This window comes from Homarus americanus, unplaced genomic scaffold, assembly GCF_018991925.1.
Source record: "Homarus americanus isolate GMGI-L3 unplaced genomic scaffold, GMGI_Hamer_2.0 scaffold40248, whole genome shotgun sequence".
NCBI classification, from domain to species: domain Eukaryota; kingdom Metazoa; phylum Arthropoda; class Malacostraca; order Decapoda; family Nephropidae; genus Homarus; species Homarus americanus.
This window is the reverse complement of record NW_024712526.1, coordinates 1,875,123-1,895,638: the sequence shown is the minus strand read 5'-3', so window position 1 is coordinate 1,895,638 and position 20,516 is coordinate 1,875,123. Positions and strand designations below refer to the sequence as shown.

The window sequence follows — 20,516 nt, the reverse complement described above, 5'->3', positions numbered from 1 at the left end:
AAATCCGTTAAATGATAAGAAAAACATCTAAAAAAATCAGCTATTAACGAAGGCCGACAAAATTCGCCAACAGGAATCGAAAACCGCTACAATTTGCGAATTTTACAATAAATTGCCAAACTAATTTGAAACTTTGGACTGGAACATTTAGTTATCTCGATTTTCCAAGTAGACTGAGGGCCTTGCAGCTAACAACTCCTCAGATAAGACACTAAAGGGAAGACCTCATAAAACCGTATAAATTCCTGAATGTTTGGTAGTATCGGGACTCGCCAATAAACTAGTGATTAGTGGAAATGATAAATCGATATAAAAATAAATGGGTCGCTCAGTACCCAAGGTTCACACAGCTGCCAGGCGGTGGAACTGATCCATCCCGCCAAATCTTAATTCACGCTGGAACAAACAACATTATCCACTAAAACATTTAAGTTTGTAGATTGAAATTACACTTTCATGTGATGGCGGCAGATGAAGGCACTAGGAGGAAAAAGATTCGTGCTAAAGGTATGTGAAAAAGTTGATGGTTTTTGAACTAATAGACTGATGCCTTAACTACCCAGAGATTAGAACACCTAGCTTATACTACAGACGGACAAAGGGTGACCTAGTTGAAGTGTATAAACATCTCATAGGGCACTACTCAGTTGAATGGGTTAATTTGCATAACAGCACACAACTTAGAAAATAAAATAATATGTTTTTCTGGTGTACAGTAGTTATGTGTGTTTACATCGGAAATTGGCCTTTTTTTATAGTTTTCTTTTGTGGGGAGTTTTCCGACAAAAATTATGGCTAAAAGACTACAAAATACACAAGAAAAACATAAACCTGACCTGACCTAACCTAACCTAACCTAACCTAACTGACTCGCCATATGATGGGATCACTTATTTCTTAACGTATTAGCCTAGTTTTGGTTCGTCGTTAGAGTTACCACAATGTCACATATGTTGGTCTTGACGATATTTACATTCGTTCTTGCACTTAAGACACTTTATTGAGGTCGGGAGAAAACCATGAGATCTAAAAAAATGCTATAGTTTCTTCGTATTTTTTTTCCCAAAACTCGCAATCAGCTCCATATAATTGAAGTGACACCCATCGCAGGCTTCCATGGTCGGAAATGAAGTTGAATTTCGAAATATGAGAGACCCAAAATAAAAATCTAATTTGATTGGGTCAAAAATACTGCGAATTAAACCACAAATCATTTTAATTGGTTGCCCCCCAAAAATGCTTTTGATTGGCAGCATGACGTGTACGGGAACACATACGCGTGATGATTTATGAAGGAGACACGCAGTGTGGGAGATGAGGTAGACGATAATGGCGGAAGATTAATATATTAGAGAAATTTTGGATATGCTATCTCCGTTATTATACATTTGTGACAATTATGTAATAGAAGAAAATTATCTTATAATTAGACGTCTTATTTGAATATGATAATAGATTAGGGGTAGGAATGTTGTGTGCGGAAATGCAATAATACCGTCGAATATATATACAGGTGCTCCCCGACTTACGATGGGGTTAGGGACCCAAATCCAGGTCGTAAGTCCGACATAAAAAATAAAATAAAAGGCTATAATGAAATACAGTACAGTAAAAGTAATAAATAATGAGGAATGGATACAGTGTGACTGAGCACTTACCTTTAATGTAGTCAGCTGAATGCACACAGGGCCCCCATAATTTTCTATTTACAGGATATATGGAGACTATATTAATTGGATGAAGCAGAAGAGGAGACAGGGCTGGGTGGGTCATCAATGTCGCTTTCTTCAGACAGGTTTATGTACTGTGGAAACTTGCTGGTTGAAGGCATGCGCTTCCACAATAATCCAGTCTCATCCACATTGAATATTTGCTCAGACAAATAATTCCCTTCCACAATCACATCATCTAACTCCTCCTTAAAAGCTTCAGCAGCACCAACATCGGCACTAGCTGCCTCTCCACTCACCTTAACATTGTGCAGACTGTAGCATTTTTTAAAGCCATCAAACCACCCATGACTTCCTGTAAAGGTTTGATCACAGTCATCTCCTGCCTGCTCCTTCAGGCTTTGGAACAGGCTTCTTGCTTTAGCCTGTATGGTTAGAAGGCTTAAGGGTACACTCTTCTGAATCTGGTCTTCTATCCATATCACCAATAATTTTTTCATATCGTGAATAGGACCTTGTCTTCTCTTTGAAATTATCGTTCCCTTTATAGGTGTTGTTCCTTTCACTACTTCACGAATACGTTCCTTGTCCTTCAGAATAGTGGATATAGTCGAGTGTGAGAAACCTAGGTCGCGTGAGATCGTTGCTACTGTTTTTCCATTCTCATACTGTGTTATTATCTTCAGTTTCATCTCAAAACTAATTGCCTGTCTCCTTTTCCTTGGAGCACCACCAGCACTCTCACTTTTACGCTTTCCAGTCATTATAAAGTCAATTAAATACGATAATAATATAAGTTCACAGTGCAATCAGTATAGGATACGATAGCCAAACACCAGCTAAGCGCTCCACTGAGTGAGTGTACCCATGTTCTCGCCCGGGACAGAAACGTTTCGGTATAGACAATGCGCGCGTCATTTGAAAATATTTTTGGTCACGACTGTCGCGGTCATATGTCCCAACGGTCGTAAGGTCAGAGCAGGTCGTAAGTACCGATGGACGTAAGTCCAAGCAGTCGTAAGTCGGGGATTACCTGTACCAGGAGCTGGTGGAAGTCCGCCCCACAAGGGGTCACAGCTCAAGGTTGAAGAACCCACAAGTCCAGAAAACTGTGAGGGCAGACTTTTCGGGTATTATTTTACGGTAAGATTTCACTTATGCACCAATCTTTGTTTGGATATTAAAAGTATGTTTTTCTGATGTTATTTGATGGGTCTCAAACGAATTTGATATTCATTTCAGCCAGAAATCAATATTTTTAGAACCCCCCCACCCTACCCATCAATCTTAATGAAAATTTTAATTTTTTTGAGTAAATCACTTAAATAAAATACCAACCAACCAACAAAACATAACCTAACCTAACACTATTTTTCTGATGAAACTCTGCAATTGACATAAAATAATCTCTATTACAATGTCGGCACAGCTCTTTCCACCTGTTCATCCATATCTGGTTATTCTGGTACTGAAAATTCAAATCTCTGCTCCCGATGCACCCACACATTGTTGTTCATTGGCTAAGAAAAAAAATCTTGCCCAATTATAAGTCTCCTATCACTATAGCCAATAAGAAACTCCCACACCACTTCTGCACCTGAGCTGTAGACGCTTAAGAAGCCAACACGGAGGTAAGGAGCACTGCGTCACGGGTGGTCAGACCTTCTCTGTGAGACATAAATAACAAATGGCGACACTTGTGACTGACCAATTCTAATATACTTTTTTACTTTTATCCTCTTCACCACTGATCGGCTCGCTAGCCGCTTGGGCGATCGGTCACGTCTCTGTCACACGCTGTTGGCAAGTACTAGTCATGTACTGGCTCTCTGTTACGCACTGTTGGCAGGTACTGGGCGTGAACTGGCTCCTGAATGTACCTGAACCCGCTCCAGTGTTGGTCAAGTTTGGTCTTGAAAGAGCTCACACTCGGTGCCGTCACAACACTTTCTGGTAGATTGTTCCAAGAATTCACAACTCTCACTCCGAAAAAGTTTGCCCTCACAGTTTTCTGGACTTGCAGCTTCTTCAATCTTGAGCTGTGACCCCTTGTGGGGCGAGCGTCCGCCAGCTCCAAGTAAGGATACTCAACTGAGTAGTGCCCCTTGAGATGCTTATACACCTACACCTCCATTAGGTCACCCCTTGTCCGTCTGTAGTATAAGCTAGGCAAGTTCAGGCGCTCCAATCTCAGGGTAGTTGAGGTGCCGAAGTGCAGGCACCAATCTGGCAGCCCTCCTTTGACCATTTTCAACCAACTGACAGTCCCTAGCATATCTCGGGGACCAGACGCGTTGACAGTACTCCAGATGGGGAAACACTTCACTCTTGAAGATCATTACGACGGACGGACCGTCTAGATATCTGAACGACCTTCTTATAAGACCCAATAATTTATTTGCCTGATTTACCTTCTTCTCACAATGGCCCGAGAACTTCAGCTCATTGTCAACATACACACCTAGGTCCTTCTCACATTCAGTCTCAAATAGTGCAGTTTCTTCATCCTGTTGGGACATATGATATGCCTCCTTACCGTTAGTATGCCCCAGGTGCATCCTCTTACACTTAGTGACATTGAATCTCAGCAGCCATTTCTTCGACCATTCTTGGAGCTCACAGAGATCCTTCTGCAGCTCTTCACAGTCCGCTAGGTTCTTGATTTCGTGAAATAACTTGGCGTCATCGGCAAACATTTGTATGGAGGAGTGTACAACGTAGGGTTTGTCATTTATGAAACAAACAAATAACAGCGGGCCCAATACACTGCCCTGTGGTACCCCGCTTGCGACAGGTACAGATGATGGTTTCGTGCCATTAATCACCACACACTGCTTGCGGTCATGTAGAAAGTCTTCTATCCACGCTAGGACATTTCCCCGAATTCCGTACCCTTCCAGTTTGATCTTCAGCCTTTCGAGGGGTACACTGTCAAAAGCCTTGGCAAAATCTAGGTATATATTGTCAATATTACCACCCCGTTCCAGAATATGGGTCCAAATATCCAATACCTTGAGCAATTTTGTTAAGCACGAACGCCCCGGCATAAAACCGTGTTGGCAATCCTTTACAAGGTTGTTTCGTAGTAGATGTTCCATTGCAGCATCTCTGATAATACCATCAAGTAATTTACATACTGTATTATGCTGATCAGGCTCGCCGGTCTATAGTTGTTCATGGAGTAACGATCGCCCTTCTTGAAGATAGGACTCACATAAGCCACTTTCCATTCACTGGGGACCTTTTGTTCATCCAGGCATTTACAAAATAGGATCTTCAGGGGCTAGGCAAGCTCGTTGCACAACTCTCTTAGCACTCTAGGATGCACCATTTCGGGGCCGGGACTCTTATGCACCTTTAGCTTTGACAGTTTATATCTAATACCCTCTTCTGTGAACACAATGTGGGTCAGTGCTGTGCCCAACCGTCTGTCCTCAAACGCAGGAAGGTTAATCGCATCCTCTCTTGTGAACACCGAGGAAAAGAAGCTGTTCAATGCCTCAGCTTTATCCTGGTCAGAATCTTCATCACTACCATCTTCAAGCCTCAGGTCTGATACTCCTTGTGGTGTCTTCATTTCTTAAGGCTATTTATGTAGGAGAGATTGAGGCACAGTCTTCTAAATCCCATGTTTATTTCCTGCTCCTTTTACAATGAGTCTCCATATAAATCCACCTCCCTACAGTGAGTCTACATATAAACACTCAACATTTAAAGTACAGTTGTTGCTGTAATAATATAAATTATTCCTTTATACAATTGTTTGTACAGTAATATATAACACTCCTAGTCACGTTTTTAATTTTGACTTTGCATAGCGGTAAAACGCCTTTGGGTTTGACTTGACCTCGCTTGCAACCAGCCTCTGGAACTCCTTTTCAGCCCTTCTACACTTTGCCTTTGTTTGGCTTATGGCTCTTGCATACATCCTCCTGTCCTGCTCATCGTTTGACCCAACCCACGTCTTGAATTTCTGGGTTTTCTTTTTAACTTGGTCGACCGGGTTTGGTCTTGGGCATACTGTATATTTATCGATCAAGTGGGTCACTTTACTAGTTATGATATTCAGCGTAGTGTCTGCGTTTTTGTGCCTTAATGAGCCAAGCCAGTGGATACCCCTCATCTCTTCCCTCATTCCATTGTAATTTCCCTTGTGATATTTGCACCTTGGCCTGGCCTTATCTTGAACTAGGTAACAGTTAAATCTGAATGACAACACCATATGGTGACTGGTGCCAACTGGGGCAAGGTGTTCTAGTTTGGCCACCATACCCTCCTCGTTTGTTATGATGAGGTCTAGTGGCTTGGGTGTTTGCTCCCCTCTGTAATGTGTTGGGTCTCTAACATGTTGGAACAGAAAATTATCTCTCAAAGTTTCAGCAAAAAGAGTAGTGTGAGGGCGCGTGTCTGGCGCTGCCACCAATGTGAGGGGGGGGGGGGAACAACAAACAAGCTGCCACCAATGTGAGGGCGCGGGTCCCCTCTCTATCTCTACACCACCCTCATCTTTACTTACTTCTCTTAGTCTTACTCTTACTCAGTTCCGTCACCTATTCTTGGTAGCATGGTCGAGGGTCTAGGCCCGTGGGTATAGTAATTCTGAGATCAAGTCACTTGGATGGAAATAAAGGTAAAATACCGTGGGAGAAAGGAATACACCTAAAGTACTCTAAAAACAACTTTATTAATATGCAATCAATGGGGAAAGATTTTGTATTAAACATACAACTACCAGGCTCAACTCCTGGGCTTAGTGCAAACTCAGTTCCTTCTTCTTTACTCTTACTCACAACATTACTGGTGTTACATTACATGGCACTCATTGTAGATTATTTTACTCCACATATACATTAATACTGACACTAGCACATACAGGGGTCCACTACCCAACATGGGATAATTATTTCCATCTAATTATCCCTAACATACATGTTACAACACTCTCTGTGGACATACACTTCCAAGGAGTAACCCAGGGTAGAGCACTGGGGCTCACGACCTTTGTTATTGTGGGGTAGCCAGACACATGGCGGGTCTGGGGTCTGGCCCAACGAAGCCGTGGGGCACATTAATCAGGCTGCATCGGGGCCATCGTTTCGTATATGATCCCTGTTGGTTATTTACTACATCTGAGGCCGTTGTTGAATGGTTGCAAGAATCACAATGGGATCTGGAGAAACATGGAGCAGCGTCAGGGAACGCTTTCCTTGGCTCATCTTAGGGTATATATACCCCTGAGTTGCCAGTGATCACTACTCACGCAATGACAATAATTAGAAACAAACTAACTGTTACTCATTCAAAGATGACCCTCAGTTGACAAAGGTCTGGCGAATTACTTGAGTTGATTTACACAGACTAATTCAAGATTGAGCTTCCCAGGAGAAAGTGGTATAACAACGCATTGACAACTGTCTTCACAAAGGCGGGACTCTGGGAGGGAACACAGTGTAGCGTGTATGAGGAAAAAACACGTCTTCTTCTCAGGGGTCGCTAACTCACTCATGTTTTGCGGGCGTGGAGTTTAATAAGAATCATTAGTTAAAAAGATCAGCAGTCAACATGACCATGACAGTAGCAGGGTTATTCAAGTCATTTGGGGTGAACTCGTTTCTCCAGTCAGTGTAACCATAGTTAAAGTCCCCCATGATAAGGAGGTGGCTAGGGTTGAGCATCGCCGCATTGTTTATTAAGGCTCTTAAGTTCCTTTGATTTAGTGGGCCATAGTTCGGGGATCTGTAGATACACCCGACGATAAGTAAGTCCCCTCCCTTTAGTTTAATTTTACACCACTTGGACTCTTCAAAAACATCCTCTCCCTGTACCCTCGCCTGGCTGGCTCTAAGGTCTTGCCTAGCATAGATAACCACATCCCTCTTGCAAGTTTCTTGAGAAAGGTTCGTAAATAAGTCATATCCAGCAATATCCTTAATTTCCGGCGGAAATATCACAGAAGAAAAAGGTCTTAGAATTGTCTAAACATTATGAAAAACATTAATTATAGCGAGAGAAAGTCCGGTGCATGACTGAAATTTCACCTACTATACTTTAGGACTTTTTTTTTTTACGGGATTAGCCCACCCGGGCACAGGTCATTGATCCACATCAGAGCCTGGGGGGCGAAAATGTAATAATAATAACAATATAATAATAATTAGTTCATAGTAAATAAAGTTTATAATAAATACAAAATTAAAAATTAATACCCTGTAATAATAATAATAATAATACTGTAACAACAACACTAATAATAATACAGTAATAACAAAAAACCATAATGAAATACAAAAATGAAAAAGATCAATAGTAAGAAATGATATACAGTATGTATGTTGTGTTGTCAACAGTAAGAGAAACAATTGAGACTGCAATTGTGTGTAAATGAGGCAGAAAGTCAGATCATCAACCTGGGACTTGGTCACAATTTTCGTGGTGCCATATGGCAGCAGGGTCTACCATTAGACAACACATTATGCTTCCAATATCTTCCCAGGCGGTAGTACCTCCCTGTTTGGTAGCTGCCTACTACCTACTATCATTGTCGTCATTGTATACTTGTGGGGTGATGTTGTGTGGGCACTTGTACCTTGTACTTTAGATTTGTTGATTGTGGTCATGACTATGGTGTATTGCCTTTCTAGCTTGTACTGTAGTTATTGTGTGTATTGCTGCACTCGAAAGTTATAAACTACTGAAACATTTAGATCTCTTTATTCTGAGCATTTTGAACTGCCAAAAATGAAGGTCAGATTAATTTAAAACACCAAAATACACGGGAAAAACATGTTGGTTAACTCCTAGGGACTCATGTCCTAAAGTAAAAAATTTCCATTTTTCGGAGTGAAAATTGTAAACTCTTGGAACAATCTGCTGGAGAGCGTTGTGGGTGTGAGCTCTTTCAAGACCAGACTTGACCAACACTGGAGCAGGTTCAGATACATTCAGGAGTCGGTGCATGCCCAGTACTTGCCAACAGTGCGTAACAGAGACGTGACCGACCATCCCAGCGGCTAACAAGTCGATCAGTGGCGAAGAGGATAAAATTAAAAGTAAAACTAAAAGTGGCACTCAAGGCTTAGCCAGAGACCGACAAGTGTGGCATATGATTGGCTGAGTACCGCTGCGCAACCAGAGGAAGACAAAATGCATTCTGTGCCAAATAATTTTACCGGTTTGGTTAGGTTAGGTTAGATTTCAACAGTGATTTGGAAGTTGAAATTGTTTAGAGAATAGTTTTCTTGTGTATGTATTTAGGTGTGTTTTACTCAAATCTGACCTTCGTTTCTTAGGTAAATGAGCGATTTAAATTTTATTTTATTTTTTTATTTTTTTTTACAAAATTTGCTCATTTGTTCAAAATATGGAGGTCAGATTTGAGTAAAACACACTTAACTAAATATACCCCTCAAAAAACCCTATTCTCGTAACAAGAGGAGCCACAGCCATTAAACGAATATTTACTGTTCTTCGTTTTCAATTGCAGTTATAAAGCTGTTGGCATAAGTGCCTTACAGTATTTGCAGATGATTGATTCAGTTTTTAGAAAGAAATATTTACTCGTGAAATTATTCAGGTAAATACTATATTTTGTAGTGACCATTCACAGGATTTTATATTGATTTTTGAAAAATGGTAATTTATGAGGAAACCGCTACCACCAGAAGGGAAGGAGTTGTTTAATTTCACTCATTTTTTCCTCAGGTTATCTTATTATAGGAAATATTTTAAAAGTGGCGACTTGTTATTTCAATATGTTTTTTATTTCTTTTAGTTTTTTAGCTGCAATCATAAATCACTGGTAGTAAATCACTGGGTAAACACTGAAATCTGATCATATGACATTAAAATGATGCCTCTACGTGCTTTGTATGTGAAGAAATTAATTTACCGTAAATGCGGTAAAAATTCGTTTTTATCCGTATTGGGATACTAATGAATTTTAACTGTTAAATACTCCTCCCAAAAATCTGCTGTGTACGTACTGCATCTCTAGTGTTTTTGGGAGTTGACATAGGGCAGGAGAAAGGAAGTCGACAACAGGTGGGATAAACATAATGTAAACAGTTCTGGCTACAGGGATAGAAGCCCTGGCAACGTTTTTGGTAAGCCACATGAGTGGAGTTAGATGCTGTTGCAGTCGATCTATAAGGTCCCGGAATAATTGTACCGGATGATGGATGGACACGTTGCCGTACAAGGTGTAGCTGGAATAATCCATACAGGTTTACCCAGGTAGATGTACTGCATACATGGAAGGATATCACTATCTCCCACGGTGAATTCTGGGAGTGTCCCCGGGTTACGAGGAGAGAAGATCCTACTCTTGTCTGGGGAGAGCATGAGACCACAAGCAGAAGACGACCCTGAGAATGAGTTGAGGAGGCGTTGAAGATCTCCCGGCAACTCAGAGTGAATGCATAAGGACATTAAAAAGAAAGGGGCTAAGAACACCACCTCATGGAGTACCAAGATTGAAGTCTTTGTTGGAGCTACACGCCCTCTTAAAGAAGTCATGGGAGGTTTTGTTCTGGAGGTATTCATGAATCCATCTGAAGAAATTACCTTTAACGCCGAAGTCTTCTACTAGCTGATCAAGGATAAAAACTCTTATTTGCAACATCAAAGGCTCTTTTAAGGTCGATGGAGACTACGACACTCATGGGGGAGAGGCGAGTATAGAGTTCCATGAGACAGTGATGCGTACTCCATTGTGGTGAGAAACCATTCAAGCTGGATGAGAGTTTGTCCTCCAGCAGAAACACGAGACAGGTAAGGAGAATGCATTCCATCACCTTGCTGAAGCAAGAGGTGAGGGAGATGGGTCTGAATTTGGCAGTGCCGCAATTTGGAATGGGTACTATTGTACTGGAGGTCCAGGCATTGGGCACATACCCCGTGCGGAAACAGAGATTGTAAGGCTGGAGGAGGAGGCTGCCGGGGACTTTCAGGAGCAAGCGGAGAACTGAGTAGGTGACATCGTCATCACTGGAGGCAGTTGCCTTACCCCTAATGAGGGCTCGCTGCAGTTCCTCCTCGGTTATCTCCACTGTATCCTCTTCATCGACCTTCAATAACGCTGCCATGAGACAGAGGGCGTAGAGATTTGACTGGGAGAAGAGGATCTCTTGAATGTGCTCCGGGAGATAAGCTCTAATACCCACACATTTCACTCCAAATAATGATGGATAATTGCTCTGGAAACATCCCTAAATGGCAACTGTGAGCTGATGGGAATCAGTCCTGTCCATATGGTAGGAGATACCAACTGCACCCCCTTCCATGTCACCAAGAGATCACTACACATATGAGTATAGTTCATGAAACACAAGTCAACCCTTGTCATCATGGATGACTCAATACTGAGTAATACGGCATAAAATCAATTGATTTTCAGGGACCTTTTTAGTGTACTTACGTATACAGTATTTATGAAAAAAATAAAAAATAATGATGGACCATCCAACTTCTTGCAATAAATAAATCTATTATTTCTAATTTTTGTTCATTTTCATTATTGTATTCTCTAAATTTCAAGAAAAGGGCCCTAGCTATTAGTACCAATACAGCATTACACACCTCCAACACACACCCTCTAACATTTATTATACAGCGGTCCCTCGGTTAACGAACACACATGAACACAAGAAAACAAGAATGGATGAAATTGCAGCAGGCCTATTGGCCCATACTGGGCAGTCCCATTTACACCCAACCCCTAGTGCTCATATAAGCATCCAACCTATGTTTGAAGCTATTCAGCGTGTTCGAGTTTATGATGATATTTGGTAACTTGTTCCACTCGTCCACTACTCTATTTCCAAACCAATGTTTACATATTTCGCGTCTAAATCTAAATTTGTCTAATTTAAAACCATTGTTACGAGTTCGCTCCTGGTTGGATAGTTTGAGTACCTTTGTATTGTCCCCTTTGTTTATCACTAACTTCATTTATAAACCTCGATCATATCATCCCTCACTCTACGTCTCTCGAGGGAGTGCAAATTAAGATGCTTTAACCTGTCTCTGTACTCAAGGTTCCTAATGCCTGGGAATAGTCTTGTCATTCTCCTCTGAATTCTTTCCAAGGATTCTATATCCATTCTGTAATACGGTGACCAGAATTGAACTGCGTAATCCAAGTGAGGTCTCACAAGCGCAAGATATACAGTCAATCCTCACATTACGCGGTCCCGCATTCCGCGTTTCACCGTTAACGCGGTGCCTTGCCAGAACCTAACATGCTCACATTCCGCGGTCGTGAACGCCATTACGCGGAGAGTGTCCGGCCCGACGCTATTTTTAGATTTGCCCCACGCGCCACCCACCCGCCCGCCTGCCTGCCTCTCCCTCCTCCTCCCTCCTCCTCCCTCCGCTTGGGCAAGCGGCGCGGTAAGGTTGCGCAGTGTGTGTCTTTGTTGCGTTATCACTGACGTCATATGACGTATCAGACCTGTGATTGGCCATGCATCCCTACCCCCCTCTGCTGCTAGCTGTAATTGGGGGAGGGAGGAAGGAGAGACGATGCTTGACCTAGCCGCGGCAGTTTCATCCCTCCAGGCCACTCCGTGTAAACGCGCATCCATTGTTCCGTAAAATGGCTTCTGCCGGACCACCACCCCCAGAGAAAAACCTTTCCTTACCTGGACCCAGCGGCACTAAACCAAAGAAGACACGACGTTCCTTAAGCTACGAGGTGAAGTATAGCATCATCCAAGAGTTGGAGAAAGGAACAAGGCAGGTTGATTTGACGCGCCAGCATGGCGTGAACGAATCTACGATCCGGACTATAAAGAAGGATTCAGCCAAGATAAAGGAGCACATGAAGATCACAAAGTCTACAGGTGCTTCTATGATCAAGTATTTTCACAACCAGGTGCTTCTCAAGACAGAAAAATTACTTGTGAGGTACTTGGTGCGTCAGGCGCGACGGAACATGGCGGTCGACACGTGCTCTGTGAAGGACTACGCACGTGAACTGTACATGGCAGTGGCACGAAAGATGGGAACTTCAGAGCCCAAACCCTTTACTGCTTCCTCTGGGTGGTTACAGAGGTTTAAGATCCGGAACAAGATCACCAATATAAACATTGGTGGTGAAGAAGCGAGTGCTGATCGTGCTGCGGCTCGGGAATTTCCTCCGTTTTTACGTGAGATTATGGAGGAAGGACAGTACAGTGACGACCAGGTGTTTAACATGGACGAATCTGGTCTTTTCTGGAAAAAACTACCTTCCAAGTCCTTCGTTGTGAAGAATGCCAGCAGGATTCGGGGCCGGAAAATGCAGAAGGAACGCATCACCGTCCTGTTTACCACCAATGCCTCCGGTACCTGTAAGCTCAAGTTATCGGTGATCCACACAGCCCGCAAGCCGCACGCCTACAAGAGCATGGACATGACCAAGCTAAATGTCCACTGGCTGACAGCACGTAAGGCATGGATGTTCTCTACACTGTCCCTCTCCTGGTTTGATGACTGTTTTGTTCCCGATGTAAAGAAATTCTGTGAGCAACAGAATGTCCCATTTAATATTTTGTTGCTGCTGGACAACGCACCAGGACACTCGCCCCTACTGTTAGATCGTCACCCCAACGTAAAAGTGGTCTTCCTTCCTCCCAACACTACGTCTTTAATCCAGCCCATGGACCAGGAGTTGATTTGCAATGTGAAAGCTGCATTCTCAACAAAAAAATTCCAGCTCCTGAACGACTACACCAACACCAGGGAAGAGTTGCGTGACCTGAGTGACACCACCACCGATAGCAAGAGCGACGAAGATGAGGAACAATGGTTAGAACAGCAAAAAATACTCTTCAAACAATTCTGGAGAGTATTTAACATCAAGAAAGCTGTGGACATCTTGGTGGAGTCATGGGATCAGCTGTCTATTGCTACAATTCGTCACGCATGGAGACATGTGTTGCATGGAATACCAGGTGAGAGGAGGAGTCAATCTGTGACTGGTGAGGTTCAGAATGTTGCAGTAGCAGTGGACCTTGCCAGAGAAGCTGCGCAGACTGTTACAGTTCCAGGCTTCTCCGAGACCACCAACGACGACATCCTGGAGGTGATCAGAAATCCTGAAGTGACTGCCGACGAGATGTTGGAAGAAGAACACGTCAGTGAAGAGGAGGAAGAAGGTGCGGCAGTCTCCGAAGAACACAATTTAAGTCATAGTGATATTAAGGGTGCCATGGAGTGTGCAGAGAAGATGAAGTCCTTCCTTTCCCGCGACAATGACCGCTATGAAGTCTTCCATAACCGGCTGGTGCAGGCTATGGAGCCGTACATCAAGGTGTATCACGACAACATCAACGCCAGCCGTCAGCAAAGCATAACAGATTTCTTCACCCGCAACCCACCACAGCCAGCCCAAGCCAGTGATAGTGACAGTGAAGTTGACTTTGAGGGATTTGTCAGGGAAGCCCTGACAACTGTAAGTGACAGTGATGATGATTCACCTAGTAATGGTGATTCACCTGAGGGCCAGTAATCTGCCCTCTGCCTCGGAACCAGCCTCCATCCCCGTATGCCGACCCATCTCTTCTACTACCGTAAGTGTTCCACATAATTTTTAGTTTTCTAACCTTACCTTTATTTTTCCTATGTTAACCTTTATCTTTCCTAACCTAACCTCTTCTATATTACTTGTTTTTTCATACCATCATAAAGTTAAGATAAAATTTTTACTGCAACATAGTTATGTGTCGTCAAAAAGTGGAGTTTGGGGATCGGCCTGGACTCCATTTCAATTAATCCCATATGTTATGTTGTTCACTTTACGCGTTCCTCACTTTCCGCGGTACCCTCCGGGTTACATTAACCGCGTAATGTGAGACCCAACTGTAGTTTTGGGATGACCATGCTAGTCTTGTAACTAACACTCCTTTGTATGAACCCAAGTACTTTATTAGCCTTGTTTGGAGCAAATACACATTGTTTACTTGGCTTGAGATTCCTACTTATCATTACTCCTAAATCCTTTTCACAGTTGGATTTCTCAATAACATCGTTGTTCATCTGGTATCTGGTTTCCCTGTTTACATCTCCTATACTGAGTACTTTACATTTGTCCACATTGAATTTCATCTGCCATTTTTCAGACCATTCAAAAATTTTTTTTAGATCTTTCTGTAGTTTTGCGGAGTCCTCAACAGATTTAATTACAAACCCTATTTTAGTGTCATCAGCAAATTTACTTAAGGTGCTGTCTATGCCGATATCTATGTCGTTTATGTATGGTATAATAAATTATAATGGTCCAACTACTGAGCCTTGGGGAACTCCACTAGTGACGTTGCTCCAATCGGATTTAGTGCCGTTAATGCTCACTCTCTGTTTCCTGTCCTGTCATCCATTTTAGAATATCTCATTTAATGCCATGAGCCTCCACTTTTCTTATTAGTCTTTCGTGAGGTACTCTGTCGAAGGCTTTGCTGAAGTCTAGATATACCACATCATAATTGTGCCCCTCGTCCACTGATTCGAAAACAGATGAAAAGAATATTAATAGATTAGTTTGACATGAACGCCCGCTTGTGAAGCCATGTTGGGAATCATTGATCGACTTGGGCTTCTCCAGGTGATTTCGAATAGAGTTTGAAATGATTGCTTCCAGTAATTTGCCTACAATTGATGTTAAACTAATTGGACGGTAGTTAGAGGATAGTGATCTACTGTATATCCCTTCTGTATTACATTCGCTATCCTCCAGGATTCTGGTACTGCACCCATTTTTAAGGACATGTTAAACAACTTTGCTAAGGGCATACTAAGCTCTTCCTTACATTCCTTTTATACTCTGGCAAATATCTCATCGGGACCTGGTGACTTATTAGGCTTTAGTTTGTCTATTTGCTTACTAACATCGTTATTAGTCACTACTATCTCGCTTAATTTATTTTCTTCACTATCTCTGTATAGAGTCGGTGCCTCGGGTATCATGTTTAAATTTTCGGTGGTGAAAACTGTGGACAAATATTTATTCAGATTATTGCTCATTTCTCCGTCGTTATTAGTTAGCTCGCCGGTATCTGACTGTATTGGTCCAATCTTTTCTTATGTTTAGATGATGTGCATGTGTATGATGTGGTGTTGGGATATTATTTAATGAATAATAAATACAAACAATATTGTATTGTTAATGACAGTACAGTAGTTTGATGAATAGTAGTGACAATTGCAGTACTCTGCTATTCTTCAAACGACTCTCATTGACGATGCAATATTGCTTATTTATTAATTAATACCACAACATCACACCCACACACCCTCATATTGCATGACATTAATTTATGCGTGGTTAACTACGTGGTGGTGAATTAAAAGATCAGCTGTTGAGGAGCTTATTGCTTGGCAACACTGGTGTATGTTACCACTCCATCTCTCTAATCACCCACACCTTTCTGCTTTCTCACACCACATTTTAAAATCTTTTGTAATGTAATGTTAAATGGATACAATGTGATAAGTGTAAGTATAAAAAATACTGTGTTTAACTTTCATGTTTATTTAAGACATCTTCAGGTCCTCAGACCCACTAATCCCCCACCCGACAATGGGTGACTTGACATTGTATCAGGTCAATAATATGAGACCACCTATACTCCACCCTACCTCCACCTGACATTGTGTCAGGTCAGGTCAGTTACAAGAGACCCATTAATCCCCCACAGCTCCAAGGGAGTGGAAAATACAGCTCCTCCCCGACTTACGACGGGGTTAGGGGCCAAAATCCAGGTCGTAAGTCGAAATGGTTGTAATTCAGAAATGCTTAAATAATACATAGAAAATCTATAATGGGTGTCTCTTTTTCTTCTCAGCACCACAAAACACTCACTTTTAAGCTTGCAGCCATTTTAAAGTGAATTACAAAAAAAATTTGTCTGTGTACTGACTTTGTGACTCGAAAATACGTAATTTGACCAAATTTTGGTACGACTGAGGCAGATCGTAAGTGCGGGTGGTCGTAAGTCGAGTAGGTCGTAAGTCGGAGAGGATCTGTACCAGTCTTTGCACACAGCTTCATTCACGACCATATCATATAGATTTTTAGTTTAAACTCTTAGAAAACTTCCCAGCCCACAGAAACATTCTGAAGATGTGGGCTAGTGTTTGTCTGTGCAAGATGCATAGTTGAGACACTCGGAAAGTTTTTCCAGTAACTGGAAATATTTCCGGGGATGGGGGATTTTTCCGGGTTTGAGAAAGTCGTCCGGTTAGCCGGAAATGTCTCATCCCCGGAAGTGCTTAGCACCAATTGTTCCAGCTAACGGGGCTATCACTGTATTTGTCAACATATTTTTTAATAAAGTATCTCTACTTCTCTTCATGTAAACTCAGTGTGGTAGTATACAGTATCACATGTCCCAACAGGATGAAGAGATTGCATTATTTGAGACCGAATGTGAAAAGGACCTGGGTGTGTATGTTGACAATGGACGTAAGTCCTCGGGCCATTGTGAGAAGAAGGTGAATCAGGCGACGAAGCTAGTAGGGTCTTATAATGTCATTTAGATATCTGGATGGTCTGTCACTTGTCAAGATCTTCAAGAGTGAGGTGCTTCCCTGTCTGGAGTACTGTCACCCCTTCTGATCCCCGAGGTATGCGAGAGACTGTCAATTGATTGAAAATGTCCAAAGGAGGACCACCAGACTGGTGCCTGCTCTACGGAGCCTCAGTTACCCAGAGAGATTGGAGCGCCTGAACTTGCCAAGCTTATACTACAGACGGGCAAGAGGTGACCTAATTGAAGTGTATAAGCATCTCGGGGAACTACGCGGTTGAATGTACATACCTGGAGCTGGTGGACGTCTGCCCCACAAGGGGTCACAGTTCAAGGTTGAAGAAGATAGAAGTTCAGAAAACTGTGAGGGCAAACTTTTTCAGAGTGAGAATTGTGAACTCTTGCAACAATCTACCAGAGAGCATTGTTACGGCACTGAGTATGAGCTCATTCAAGGCCAGACTTGACCAACACTGGAGCAGGTTCTGATATATTCAGGAGTTAGTGCTTGCCCAATATCTGCCAACAGTGCGTATCAGATACGTGACCGACCGCCCAAGTGGCTAATGAGCCGATCAGTGGTAAAGAGGATAAATGTAAAAGTAAAAAAGCATCAAAACTCTCTTAGTAAGTAGAATTTACTTAAAGGTACAACGTCAGTGGGTAATACTCTGGAATACTGACTTGTCCTCACCAGTGCACGTTTAGGAAAAAATATAAATTTTTTTTTTTTTGCCTATTGAATATTCCAACAGGTGGAGGAATTGCAGTTTTTGTCATTTTGTTTTTCATAATTTTTATGGTTAGTAAATATATTGCCTCACCTAAGGATGTCCTGTTTTCAGTTCTGTTGACAAATGCTTCCCAGCAATCTTTCCAAACCTTGCTGTACAGTACTTAGCTAACCAAAATGTACCCAACCTAACTTAATTTACCAAACCTACCCTAGAATAATATACAGGTACTTCCATCATAGGGTAGGTCATTTTGGTTTGTTCATCTATTTTAAAGCATCTCATATCATGTAAACAAGTTAAAATGATATTGCTGGTAACAATCTTTTTTATAGGGGATGTTCTACTGTAGAGGTCAAAGAAAGAGGTTTTTCAATAGAAAATCCTTCTGAAGTTGCTGGTTAATTGAAGTCAGTGGAGTGGGAGACAATCTCATGTGACCAATCTGTAGAAAGATACTTGGTAATCTAATTACTGGGGCTATGAACACTGAGGGTTATTTCTTTCTTGGAGGACAACACTGAAGAACTGTAAGGTAGGGAAGAGTGGGAATTTATACTGTAGTACCTTCCTGGTCTGAATAGTTGAGAATCAAGGGTTGATTTTCCTAAGAATGATTGTCTCTCTAATCCCTGTACTGGGGATTTTCCAACACCTCCTCCCACTTGTCTAACTGGCTTTTAATTGCAAGAGTCTCTTGGTTTAAGGTTATTTTCTTGAAATGGAGGATTGATTCTGAAATTTTATTTTCCAGTGGAACCTGTAGCCAGGCAATTCTGATACTGTCCTCCCTTACTTTCTTGAATTACAGAACTGGAATTGAATTTCACTATGGCAAAGTGATTTTGAAATCAAAGATTGGCTAATAAGCGAATCAGCGGCAAGGAGGATAAGAGTAAAAGTAAAATAGTAAAGTCAAGGTAACGTATTCTTGTTGCGAGCTCAAAGATGACCTTAGAGGTAACAGCCCTAGGTACAGTCGGCCAAAGATCCAGCGACCCCTCCCTAAGTCTCATCCTGGCAATTTTTCCTGGCAATACTTGGTAAAGTAAGGCTGTATGTAAAGATGATTGTGATTGGTGGATCTATTTTTGGCTGCATTACTGTCAGGATAAATATTAAATAATCCAAAGGTAGAATTTTTATAATACAGTATAGTCTGGATTTACGCAGTTTTTGTTAACGCGTTTGGTCATTTACCCGGTGCCTTGCCAGAATGAAATGTTTTTATTACGCGGTAAATTTCATCATTTACGCGGCGAGCGGCTGGAGAGGTCCAGACCGCCGCGCCATTTTTTACTCACGCGGTCCATTCTTGACCATACGCGGGAACCAGCATGGTGAGTGGTGCACATTAGGTCACTCTTACTTTATCGCTGACGTCATGTGACATATCAGACTGATTGGGCCACGCATCCTTACCACCCACGCATTCCCTCCGCCGCTAGCTGTGATTGGTCTAATGTAACATGATGTGCCTGCCACTAGAAGTCGCTGACCTAGCCAGGCCAGTCTCATTGTTCTCATTCCGCCTATACAGTTCTCTCTTGTGCCCGCTATTCCCCTCACAATGGTTTCCGCTGGACCCCCACCACCCGAGAAAAACCTTGAATTACCTGGACCAAGCCATGAATGTGTGAAGGAGATCATCGAGTTGGGGGAGAAAATTAAGCTTATCCTTGACAACTACCCAGACAAGCATCGGTATGAAGTGTCTAATAACCATCTGTCGAAAGTTATGGAGCCATATATCCAGATCTATCTCGACAACATCAATGCTAGGCGTCAACGTAGTATTAAGGACTTCCTCGCCCGCGACCCACCACAACCACAGCCAGCCCAAGTCAGTGATAGTGACAGTGAGGATATGGACTTTGAGGGGTTTGTCAGGGAGGCCCTGCAAACCTCAGCGAGGAGTGAAAGTGATTCACCGGAGGGCAACTACTCTGCCCTCTGCCTCGGAACCAACCCCCCATCCCCGTGTGCCACGCAGATCAAGCTTGGCTCGTTGATCCAAAACTCTAGTACCCGTTAGTGATTACGACTTCTTGGGGAGGTCCGGAGCTATTGTGGAAGAGTAATGCGCAGCCATCTTTTCTACTAACGTAAGTGTTAAAAAACCTAATATTATTGATATTTCTCTTAAATATTAATTGTGTGTGCATACCATCATAAAATTAAGATGTTATTTTTACTACAACGTACGTATTGTGTCGGAAAAAGTGTACAGTAGTTTGGGGGGTCGGCCCAGTCTCTATTTCAATTAATCCCATATGTTCTATTGTTTCATTTACGCTTTTCTTGTTTTACGTTGACCTCCACGGGTTCAATTGACCGCGTAAGTGCAGACTATACTGTAATAAACTATTCATTGTTATTTAAGACCATGAGAGGTTTCCAAATGTTCTTATATTTGCTTAAATAATGAAGAAAATTTGATCTGAGAATCTTGTGGCAGTCCTTGTTCCTCGTTGTAGTTGAGTTGCCAATTCATTAATATAATTTCTACATTATTTAGCCAAATATATGAATATTTGGAAACTTCTCATGATCTTAAATAACAATGAATACTTTATTATTATAATAATTCTACCTTTGGATTATTTAAT

The 20,516-nt window shown here is 42.1% G+C and overlaps 1 protein-coding gene across 1 annotated transcript in view; it reads left to right on the top strand.

Moving 5' to 3' along the window:
* Window positions 1-13: 13 nt before the first annotated feature.
* LOC121860776 (DNA helicase MCM9-like) overlaps window positions 14-20,516 on the top strand; it is a gene marked incomplete at its 3' end in the record, with an annotated part of 37,323 nt that continues 16,820 nt past the window's right edge. The window contains 1 exon segment of the mRNA XM_042358145.1: window positions 14-507. Coding sequence (XP_042214079.1) covers window positions 462-507 — 46 coding nt within the window.